This window comes from Peromyscus maniculatus, chromosome 7 (assembly GCF_049852395.1).
Source record: "Peromyscus maniculatus bairdii isolate BWxNUB_F1_BW_parent chromosome 7, HU_Pman_BW_mat_3.1, whole genome shotgun sequence".
NCBI classification, from domain to species: domain Eukaryota; kingdom Metazoa; phylum Chordata; class Mammalia; order Rodentia; family Cricetidae; genus Peromyscus; species Peromyscus maniculatus.
Window position 1 is genome coordinate 65,418,731 of NC_134858.1, and position 12,010 is coordinate 65,430,740.

Sequence of the window (12,010 nt, forward strand, 5' to 3'; positions counted from 1 at the left end):
ACTGTCTGCAGCCAGTGTGAGGCATGCTGGTCCAATGCACAGTTGTTCCATCTTTCTTTCTTCCTCCCAGACCAATGGTGAAGAGCCAGTCACAGAATGTGATAAGATAAAGAAAAGCCGCAGCTACTATAGGACGGCCCAGCAGGGCGCTATAGGGCAGCCTGAGACAGACAGAAAAAAACAGGCGTTTGATTTATTTTTACTTTCTTTAGCCTCATTATATAAAACACTGTAGTGTCTAAGTACTTCTGAACCCATTGAAGGAGGTTTTTTTTTTTTATTTTTTTAAGAATTTTATTTTTTTTTTCATGTAAGTGTTTTGACTGCATGTATGTGTCTGAACCATGTTCCTGCGGTGCCCATGGAGGCCAGACGTGGGTGTCTGATTTTCTGGAACTGGACTTAGGGATGGTTGTGAGCCACCATGTGGGTGGTGGGAACTGAACTTGGGTCCCCAGTAAGAGCAGTGAGTACTCTTAACCACTGAGCCATCATGTCCCCAGCCCCAGAGGGAGATCCTTCCTCCCCCGCTTTCCTTAGTCAACGTTTGGTCTAATGGAGGCAACATTAGCTTATTTTGTATCACATAAAATTAACAACAAAAAATTCATTAGGGTAGGATAACATATCAAAGCGGTGCTTCAAAAGCTAAGTGGGATACACCTTCCCATGTATTTAAATAACATTATCATTAGTTAAAAATCCACTCTTTTTCTAGAAATAGAGCTGGAAGTTGGAGCTTTGAAACCATTTGCTAGGAAGCTGTGCAGAGTGCCTTGGGTTTCGGGCTCCGTGGTGTTTGAAAGGAGAAAGCCTTGGTGACATCACAGCTCTCTGTTTTTCTCTGCCAAGACTTCTTGTTTCATCAGGAGACTGGAAAGTGAGAGCTCGTTACTTCCTTTCTCCCTGCACAGCAAACCTCAACGGGAACAATCTGGGTCGGTTCAGTTTGGAGTCAGATAGTTCGATTCATTTGGAATGAATTGGTACAATATTTCCTTCAGGATCCGTGACAACATGAGTCATTAAAATAAATTGATTCATGCTTTTGCAGACTGCTTAGTGGTTGAGCTCATTTGCTTGGGAGATGAGCGTCAGTAAACATTTGATACAAGTGCTGTAGATAAATCAAAGAAATCTGGAAAAGTCACATAGCACTCATTATATGTGTTTGTCATTGTTTTAGGACATGTGCCTAGATTAGGGCCTGGTGTTTTTATTTCTTGCCATTCTGTTGTTGTGTCAGAGTTTGGATGAATCTTTGTGTTTTATATTAAGAACTGACCAGGGAATCAGGAGACACAGGCTCTATTCTTAGTACAGTGGCACAGTCGTTTTATAACCTTGGAGAAACCACCCCATGCGCTCAGACACCGGCTTCTCCATGTGACCATGGGAAGGGGGTGGGGTGAGATCTGCGTGGTCCTGGAGTAGTTCTGGAATGTAGCCTAGGAACCCTGTTAGAGATAAGGTCTAGCGTGGTCATCTGCAGTGCCACTTCCTGTGTCCCCGAGGAACTGTCTCTTCCGGTGCTCCTGCTGTAATCCCCCGACTCCACCCTTTTCACTGCTTTCTGGATTTTTCTATAACCCGTACAATGTAGAGACCCCGAGTGCCACCAGCAGGCCTCTCAGTGAAGAGTCTGGTTATTGCTTGGTGAACGAAGCAGACTTCTCCGGTGGGATTGGACCCTCTACCTGCTCTACTCTGCTGTCTGGCAGAGACCATGGTGTGCTGAAACATGGCATTGAGTATCAAAAGACTGAGTGCTGGCTTTTCCATGTGTAGGTCACCATGGTGTTCACAGGCCTTTCATTTAGCCTCAAGAAACCTGTTTCTTTCTTGACGTGTACCACCTGCCTCCTGTCTGTGAGGATCCGGATATGCAACACATCTGATTATAGATTTTGAAATGTTAATTGATGGCCTCATTCGAGTTCTTTCTGTCCTGTAGTTATCTGCATTCTAAGGCAATTAAGCCACTCTTTATTGAGTCCCAGTGATGAAGGACACTGGTAGGGAGTTCATAATTGTGTTGGGGATTTATGTAAACTTACATGTTAAATACTGTAAGGGAGATACAGCCTAAGCCTCTGTGAAAACATGGAGAGATGATTTCTGCTTGAAAGTACTTTTTTTTCCTTTCTATTTGTTTTTTGAGACAGTCTTATGTAGCCCAGGCCAGTCTCAAACTCCCTATGTAGCCAAGGATGACCTAGAACTTTCGATGCCCCTGCCTTTGTTCGGTATTGGAATTACAGGTGTGTGCCAGCACACCAGATCTGTGTTTGCTGCTTGCCATAGAACCAGAACTTCATGCAGCGTGCTAGGCAAGCACTCTGTTTAGTCATTGAGCTGAGTCCTCAGCCCTTCTCGTTTCTTAGTCATGTAGCCCAGGTCTCCTTGAGCTCACAGTGTAGCTCAGGCTGGCTTTGCTGTCCTGATCCTCCTGACTCTACCTCTTAAGTGCTGGGAGAACAGGCATTTGTCACCAGACCTGGAGCAACACTGTGTTTTCTCTGTTTACTTTGTAGATGACTACGTGTTTAAAAGCTATTCTTGGACTTAGAACTTAGGCAAGCCTATTCCATGTTAGGAGAGTTCCATTGGATTTAAAAAATAAATTGAGTGTTTGCATGTATGTGTGTGCACTGCTTGTGTGTGTGTGTGTGTGTGTGTGTGTGTGTGTGTGTGTGTGTGCCTGATACCTGTAGAGACCAGGAGGCCAGAGAGGGCACTGGGTCCCACTGGGGCTGGAATTGCAGGTGGCTGTGAGCTGCCCAGTGTAGGTGCTGGACACTGAACTTGGGTCCTCTGCAAGGGCACCAAGCGCTCTTAACCTCTGAGCATCTCTCCAGCCCCTCTGTTTTTCTATTCACTACATTGACTTGGTTGTCTCTTCTAATTTATTAATTGCCTCTTTTTTTTAAAGATGGTGTTACTTGCTAATTTAACGGACTTGCTTTCATGTCTATTTTTAATTCACTGGCGAGGATTGTTTTATACCTTCTGGTTCAGGTTTACCGTGTTAAAATGCCCTTCAGACTTGACCCTGAAGCTTGCAACTGTGTAACACCCAGTAGTGTGAGCTCGTGCAAAATGTCTGGAGCCTTTTAGTGAACACAGAGTGGGCTCTCCTTCAAAGCTGGATTCCTGCGCTCCACTCCTTACCCAGATCCTTTATCCACTTCACAGAGTGCCTTTCCCATGTCTCCCCGGACCTCTGTGGACTTGAGGCAAAGTGCCACCTGATGGCATGCTTGGCCTTGGTGTTTTCCTTGCAGGCCGAGTATAGCATGTCCATTTCCCATTGTTCAGCCTCCTGACTTTGTTTCTTTTCGTTATTTTAAAGACAAGACACAATTATTTAGTCTTTGCTTTTTTTTTTTTTCTCCCCTAGAAACTTCCTGTGTCCTCTAAGTGTTCCTATCTCTGGTGATCTAGCTAAATAGGAAAGTTACTTCTGTGTGTTTGGAATTACTATTTCTGGAAGGAAAATGCCATCTTTTTTTTTTTTTTTAAATGTATTTTTCACCGGTACTCAGTTCAGTATGAAATGGCTGATTTTTAGGTGGGATGTGTTTCAGTCTTATGAACTATTTAAGTGGAAGATTCTGTGTTCTTGGGCCGTGGAATGGAATGGATGCACATGTACCTGTCAGAACAGCATGCACCGTGTTGGCCAGGTGGCTGGTGCTTCACCTCGCCAGGGCCCTGGCTACTGGCAGAGAGATGAATGCACTTTCCCCCATTCGCTGGGATCCCGCCAGTCTGCAAGGTGCTGATGTTCCTTCCTCCCTTGGCATTGGACTAGTGGCTCCTCCTTTAGTGCAAATAGCTGCAGAATGGTATCGCTATGGCTACCGTTTGTATCGTTTATCCAGGAAGTATGAGCAGGCCTAGCTAGTTCTTTGTTAGTTGTATGTGTCTACAAGTAAGGTAGATGTAAGGTATGGGGAAGAATTCATATACAAACATTGAGGCAAATTAAACTTAGAATTTACCTTTGCTTTATTTCTTATTTCCTCATTTCCCCTGTTTTGTGTCATGATTTTACTTAAAAGTAACCTGGTAATTATAAAAATTGGAAAATACTGAAGATGGTTAATACAAAAGCCGTCCTTTGTCCCACCATTAGTAATCATCACTTATAATATTGTTAGTTTTTTTTTTGTGTGTGTGTGATTATTTATTTATCTTTTTGTTTTTACATCCCTACGGCAGTTCTCCCTCCCTCCTCTCCTCCCAGTCTCTCCCTTCACCTCCCTCTTTCCCCTCATCCACTCCTCCTCTTCTATTTCTCTTAGAAAAGGGCGGGTCTCCAGTGATTATCAGCCACCCAGGATATATCGAGTTGCTATTCTGTTTTTTTTTTTTTTTTTTTTTGAGACAGGGTTTCTCTGTGTAGCTTTGCGCCTCTCCTGGAACTCACTTGGTAGCCCAGGCTGGCCTCGAACTCACAGAGATCCACCTGGCTCTGCCTCCCAAGTGCTGGGATTAAAGGCGTGCGCCACCACCGCCCGGCTCGAGTTGCTATTCTGTCAGGTTTTTTTTTTTTTTTTTTTTCTTCTTTCTGTGACAGGTTTCTTTGTGTAGCCTGGAACTCGATCTGAAGTCCAGGCTGGCCTCGAACTCACAGAGATTTCCCTGCCTCTGACTCCCAAGTGCTGGGATTAAAGGCGTGTGCCACCATCACCCTTCTATTCTGTCAGTTTTTAAGATGTACTTCTTTGAACCTTGTTTGCCGCGTTGGCAGTGGTCAATACCTGTTAGTTCATTGTAGGGCCACAGTTCACTGTAGTAGAGACACCCCTGCTTTCACATGCATGTTTATATATAGTCACATTTGTATGTTACGTGCATGTTACTGTCTTACCAATTGTGAAAATGTCATTTTCAGTGTGGATGATCCGAGCACTCATTGAGAGTCTCTGGGCGGAACAGTCAGGACTCATGAGCAGGTTCAGGATCTCTGGTCACCCTAGAGCTTGTTAGACTACTGTGAATGGCTGAAGATAGGTGTGTGTATGTGTGTGTGTGTGTGTGTGTGTGTGTGTGTGCGCGCGCGCACGCGCGTTCCTTCTGTTGACTCACATGGTGGTGGGGGGCTTCATTGTAATTCCGTGTAAGACATCACGTAATATAGTTAAACACAGAGCTGTGTACTTCTGTAATTTTAGAGAATGTGCTCACTAAGAATGCCTTCTCTGGGTTAGAGAAATAGCTCAGTGGTTAAGAGCACTGTGGCTGCTCTTGCAAAGGACCTGGGTTCAATTCCTAGCACCCATAGGGCCTCTCACTCTGTCTGTCCAGTTTCAGGGGATTTAGCACCCTCTTATGGCCTGCATAGGCACTGCATGTGGTGCTCTTGCGAGCATGAAGGCAGACCACCTAAACACATTTAAAAAAAGATTCCTCCAAGAGCCGATTACTCTTCTAGGGTTACCCTCTGATTTTCATGTGTGCCAATGGTACCTTTCCTTCAATTCTGGCTCCAAATTTAGTCTGTACTATGACGGCCCCTGTTTGACACTAAAGTTACTGCCTTATTTTAGGTAGATATATGTGGATGTGACTTTGGGAGAGGGACTTGCTCTGTAGTCCAGGGTGGCTTGGAATTCACTGTCTAGTCCACACTGCTCTCAAACTAATAGCTGACCTGAGCCTTAGCCTCCCAAGTGCTGAGGTCATAGGCTTATATCACCACACCTGGCCGTCCCAGGCTTTACCTTCTCCCAAGTGCTGAGGTCACAGGCTTATACCACCACACCTGGCCGTCCCAGGCTTTACTCTCTTTCCTGCCCTACGGTATAGAGACTGCCTGACATTGAACTCTTTCCCTCCTCTCTAAATACAAAGCTGAAGTATTTCCTGCCCATTCCTAGGGGGTGGGGAGGGGGTTGGGGGCTGCTTCCCTGCTTCTCTGCCTTTCTTGTAGCTTTCAACGATTGTCTTAGAAAAGTTGCAATATTCCATATACACAGGAAACACATATTATTCATAGAAGTGGCGTTGTGGTGGTACAGCTTAAGTTTGTTTGGTTTCTGTTTGTTGGTGTTTTGCACACACACACATGTACATATATGGTTTTAGAAATTATATCAGCCTGGATGATGTGTAGCCTTTAGTAAACACTATTCTGTAAACATTTTTGCCTGTCCTCCATTGCTTTGTTCCATAATGCAGGTATGTTCTGGCCTCTGCCTCCTGCTGGACCTTGAGTCCTCACATTCTTCCATCTGTGTTCTTAGCGCTGCCTTTGCATCCTTGGTGTTTGGTAGATGTGGCACATTATACTAATGGCTGTATTAATGTTACGTTGTTTCTTGTCTTTTACAGGTAATGTGGCTTTGGATAATCTGCAGATAAAAGAAAATGCTCTGGTAAGGGTTATTTTTTTTTTTTTTTAAGTTATGCTTAATGGCTCAGTTAATTTGGCAGGCTCTTAGAAATGTTTGGTTACTAGGCATCTGTACCAGGTACCAGATAAAGTGACTGAGTCACTCCAAGCAGGGTTCCTTATTTAACTATTTGCCATTGGAAATTATGGATTAAAGATTTACAGTTTTCCCCAAATGATCAAAATAGTATTTTTTTTTTGTAAAATGTAGTTATTTACATGACTTAATTTGGTTGTATAGCTTTTAGTATTTTTTTGCAAAATAGAGTTTGTTCCATGACCTAATTGTATAGCTTTGCTGTCTCCATTTGTCTTACAGAAATATTTTTCTTCAAATGATCCTTAGATATTTTCCAGGCACATTAGGGCTTGGTGCTAACCCTTGATCCAAATGATATGGACGTAATGCCGTGACAGGGTAGCCAGGGTGTACTGAGGTAGCGGTAAGGTCGAACTGGTACTTTAGCTTTAGGGAGGAATTTGCATCATTTGCTGTTAAGCTAAAGGCAAGCAGCATTCACCCTTCCCACACCCAATGAGGTTCTGTGTAACTTGTTATGCAAATCTGTAGCCAGAAATTTCTCTGGTCCTGCCTGGCCCCCTGCAGTTGGTACAAATCTCTCCCATCTGCATGTCCCACAGCCTCTTGGTCCCAAGTAAACACACAGAGGCTTTTATTATTTACAGACTATATGGCCTGTGGGTTAGGCTTCTTGTTAGCTAGCTCTTATAATTTAACTCAACCCATTTCTACTAATCTATACAGAACTGAAGTCAGTGATATCTCTTAAGAATGTTTATTCATCATATTTCAGATTTCCTGCATGCATGCTTGTATGCATGTGTACATACGTGCTTCTTTTTCTTTTTTTGAGATAGGGTCTCGTGTAGATAATGTTAGCTACAAATTCACTACCTAGCTAAGGCTTACCTTGAATTCCTGATCCTCCTGCCTCCGTTTCTGAAGCGCTGAGATTACAAGCATGTGCTAGATTTTCTTTTTTTTTTTTTTTTTTTTTTTTTGTTTTTTTTTTTGTTTTTTCGAGACAGGGTTTCTCTGTGTAGCTTTGCGCCTTTCCTGGAACTCACTTGGTAGCCCAGGCTGGCCTCGAACTCACAAAGATCCGCCTGTCTCTGCCTCCCGAGTGCTGGGATTAAAGGCGTGCGCCACCAACGCCCGGCTAGATTTTCTTTTTTCTCAGTTTCAGTTTCCTAATATGCTTGAGAACTGGTTCATCAGCAGAACCCGCCTTGGCCTCGTGGCCTGCCAGGATGAGAAAGGGAGCCTGGCACATTGGAGATACTCAGAGTGGTTAGCTGTCCTCCCCTGACTTCAGGTGGCATGCCTCCATTTGTAACATTTTATTTAAAAATTTAGAACGTAACACTTCTGTTGCTAGACGTTAGAGTCAAGTTCATTTTTTTTCTCAATTTATGAGAAGATTTTGTAAGACAATAAGTATAAATACAACTGTGGGCACAGTATTCATTAACATCTCCAAAAGACAGATTAAGTTGTCAGCCTAATTTGAGTTCTGGTTAAAATTAAAACAATAAGTTACTTTATAATTTATAGACTTTATTACTTAAAACTAACCCTCTTTCACAATATAACCAAGTCAGTTTTATTTATGTATTTTTTTAAATAGTTTTGTGGTTTGAACCTTATGTCTTCTCTGTGCTGGGCAGGTGCTTTCACACTGCTGTATCCCTAGCCTGAAGTTTTGCTTGGGAATAGGAACTTTATTCATTGTTAAAATTATTCCAAGTGAATTAAAAATGAGCACAGAGATGGGCGGTGGTGGCGCACGCCTTTAATCCCAGCACTTGGGAGGCAGAGGCAGGTGGATCTCTGTGAGTCCGAGGTCAGCCTGGGCTACAGAGTGAGTTCCAGGATAGGCTCCAAAGCAGGGGACAGCGTTTATTAGGTGACATGTTGAACATGCCTGTCCTGACCCCCGGAGAACAGAGTCACCGCTTATTCCAGTTCTTTTGTCAAAGCTCCGGTGATCAGTTCCTCTGCACCTAGATCATGAAAATGGATTCATAGTTAATTGGACCCTACAGTTCGTAGTTCAGTGTTCAAATAGTCACAGTATTCATATATGTTAAGTAATAACTAACAGCAAGTGTGCACTGACTGGTTAAAGTTTAATAATTCTGAAGATTTGTCCTCTTTATGAATGAGTTATGGCTTAGTGACCAGGAGTCCAGATCAGGCAAAAGCTATTGTTGTTGGTTGGCATGTATAATATCTAAGAGGAATAATAGTTTGGTAAATAGTATGTTAGAGCCTTCTTTTTCAGGGGGTTTTGTTTACTCATTAGCTAAATGTATTATCTGAAAGAATTATTCAGTGATTGTTTTTAGGTGATATAAGAATATGGCCTCTGTTCTTTCCCATTTCATGCATTTCAGATAAACAACATCCATCTGTTTCATTTATTAAAATAACCTGTTTGTACCATTATTTTCCTTACGAACTCCTTTCTATTCATAATTTTGCTTCTCTGTGACTTCTTTATGTAAAACTACCGTTTAATGAAGCATTCATAGCCATGAGTTACTCAACTGTATACTGTTGATGGACAGAAGTGATTGGGGGATTGCTTAAAGACGTCCTGTAATTTTTTTCTTTCTTCTGAAGAGTGAGTTGGATGTTCCTTTCAAAGTCAAGGCTGGCCAAATTGGTAAGTGCTTCACTCCTCAGTGAGTTACGTAGTCCTTTGTAGTTCCTGTTTTACCTGTATTGTTTGACCCAAGAAGTCGCCTTTGTTTTACCAAAAGTAGGGGAAGTTTTTTGGTTTATTTTCAGAGTTTTGTTATTTAGAAATAATTAATTTCAGAGTTCTAAACCCAATGTGCATTATATATGATACTTAAGTATTTTTTTTTAAACGAAGGGATAGAAAATTACTCTTTAAAATGGAAGGACATTTGAACTGTGATGGTCACGACCTCCAGGCTTTGGCTTTACTACATAAAACTTCTTCAGTTTCAAAGCTGATAACCTAGTTTCCTATACATTTTCTTTATATATGTGAAAGTCATACAGTTGAAAACTCTGTTGAATAGACTGTTAATGAAGCTCGCTTCCCTCATGTTTGTTCACCCATCTTCACTTGATGTGCTATGCAGCAGTGTGGTATGGAGGATATGCCTTGGTAAGTACGAAGTCTCCTTCCTTGCAGCTAAACTCATATCCGTCATCCATAACTCAGCATATGTGTCTGCTGAAGAAAATTTTCAATAGGAGATTTAATCTACAAAGCTCTCTCAAATGATCCATGTGACCTATTTTTTTTTGATTTTTTTTGAGACAGGGTTTCTCTGTGTAGTTTTGCGCCTTTGCTGGGACTCACTTGGTAGCCCAGGCTGGCCTCAAACTCACAGAGATCCACCTGCCTCTGCCTCCCGAGTGCTGGGATTAAAGGCGTGCGCCACCACCGCCGGGCACCATGTGACCTAATTTTACTTTAACTTAAAGAAACAGATATGTCTATCTGTATCTATCAGTTATTTGTCTAGCATCTATTTATTATCTATCTGTCTGTCTGTCTGTCTGTCTATCTACCTACCTATCAACCTACCTACCTATCCTTCCTATCTGTCTCCGTCTATCATCTATCTATCTATCTATCTATCTATCTATCTATCTATCTATCTATCTATCTATCTATCATCTACATCTCTCTCTTTGTATCTATCTATCTATCTATCTATCTATCTATCTATCTATCTATCTATCTATCTATCTATCCATCCATCCCATCTGTCCATCCATCCATCCATCCATCCATCCATCCATCCATCCGTCTATCATCTATCATATACCATCTATTTCTCTATCTCTCTTTGTATCTGTCTGTCTGTCTATCTCTATCATCTATGCATCATATCATCTATCTGTCTCTCTAGGTAGGTTACTGTTACTTTAGAGTTTGACTTAAAGACTCATTTGTCCACTCCTCCCCTACTGCTAGGTTACATTATTTCCCTTCTTCAATCACTATTTTGCTAAATTTTAGGACTTTATTCTTTACTGCTTTAGCATCCTTTCCCCCTTTTATTGAAAATAGATTCTTTTCTCACATAATATATCCTGATTACCATTTTGCCTCTCTCTGATCTTCCCAGTTCTTCCCCACCTCCTCTCACATCTGGATCCAGTCTCTTTCTGTCTCTCATTAGAAAACAAACAGGCTTCTAAAGGATAATAATATAACAAATATAATCTAATCTAACAAAATTTAACACATTGGAATTGGACAACATAGACAGAAGGAAAAGAGCCCAAGAGAAGGCACAAGAATCAGATGCCCACTCATGTGCATGTTCAAGGATCCCATGAAAACACTCAACTGGAATCCATAATACATATGTAGAGGACCTTGTACAGACCCATGCAGACCCTGTACATGTTTCCTCAGTCTCTGAGAGTTCATATGAGCTTTGATCATGTTGATTTTAGAGGGTCTTGTTTTCTTGGGGTCTTCCATCCCCTCTGGCTCTTACACTCATCTTCCTCAAGGTTCTTTGAGCCCTGAGGGGAGGGAGTTAACAGAGACATTCCATTTAGGCTATGTCTGGCTGTGAGTCTCTGTACTTGTTCCCATCTACTATAGGAGGAAGCTTTTCTGATGTTGGTTGAGCAAGGCACTGATCTATGAGAAGAGCAGGATGTCATTAGGAGTCATTTTATTGCTACATTTTTATTATTAGTTTTTATATGATTTTCTCTTAGGTCCCTGTACTATGTAATCTTAGGTTCTTTTTCTCCAAGCAGTGTTGGGTATGGCTTCCATCTCGTGGAGTGGGCCCTAAGTCAAATAAGACGTTGATTGATTAACTCCACAAGCTTTGTGTTAACTCTACACCATTGCCCTAGCATATCATTCAGACAAGAGCATCGTAGATTGTAGGGTTTGTATTTATGTTTCTCCTTTGATATATTCAGAGTATCTTCCTCCAAGGATGCTAGAACCTATGTGAAGGCACTCGGTACTGGAAGCTTCATCTGGTGACAAGAGATAGCCAGTTGGGGCTCTGTCTCCCCCATTATCTGTCTATTTCATTTAGATAGCCTTCATGTATATAAATTTTAGAAAGCTTCTGCTGTATTATATTTCCATAATAACCATCCAATAATCCTTAATTTTAATCTATATCTCCCCATATTCCTTCCCTCATCTCCTTCTCTTTTCTTTCTCCCTGCTTGATCCTCCCATTCCAGTCCTTTCCATCCATTCATAATTATCTATTCTATTTCCCTTTCCTAATGAGATCTGTCTGTCCCCTCAGTCCCTTACTATATACTGAACCTCTGTGGTTCTACAGATTGTAGCTTGGTTATCAATGACTTACTAGCTAATATCCTCATATAAGCAAATACATGCCATATTTGTTTTTCTGGGTCTCGGATACCTCACGATGATTTTTTTTTCTAGTTCCATCCAATTACCTGTGAATTTCATGTTTTCATTTTTTTTAAATGGCTGAGTAATACTCTATTGTGTAAATGTATCACATTTTCTTTATCCATTCTTCTCTTTAGGAATATCTAGTTTTTTTCCCCAATTTCTGGCTGTAATGAATAGAGAGCAACAATGA

The 12,010-nt window shown here is 41.6% G+C and overlaps 1 protein-coding gene across 3 annotated transcripts in view; it reads left to right on the forward strand.

Annotated features, from left to right (window-relative positions):
* Positions 1-12,010, forward strand: part of Vps13c (vacuolar protein sorting 13 homolog C) — a 153,880-nt gene that overhangs the window by 5,681 nt on the left and 136,189 nt on the right. For all 3 annotated transcript variants that reach the window (XM_006979296.4, XM_076576580.1, XM_006979294.4), the window contains exons 2-3: positions 6,340-6,383; positions 9,048-9,090. In XM_006979296.4, the coding sequence (XP_006979358.1) occupies positions 6,340-6,383; positions 9,048-9,090 (87 nt within the window). The remainder of the gene's footprint in view (positions 1-6,339; positions 6,384-9,047; positions 9,091-12,010) is intronic.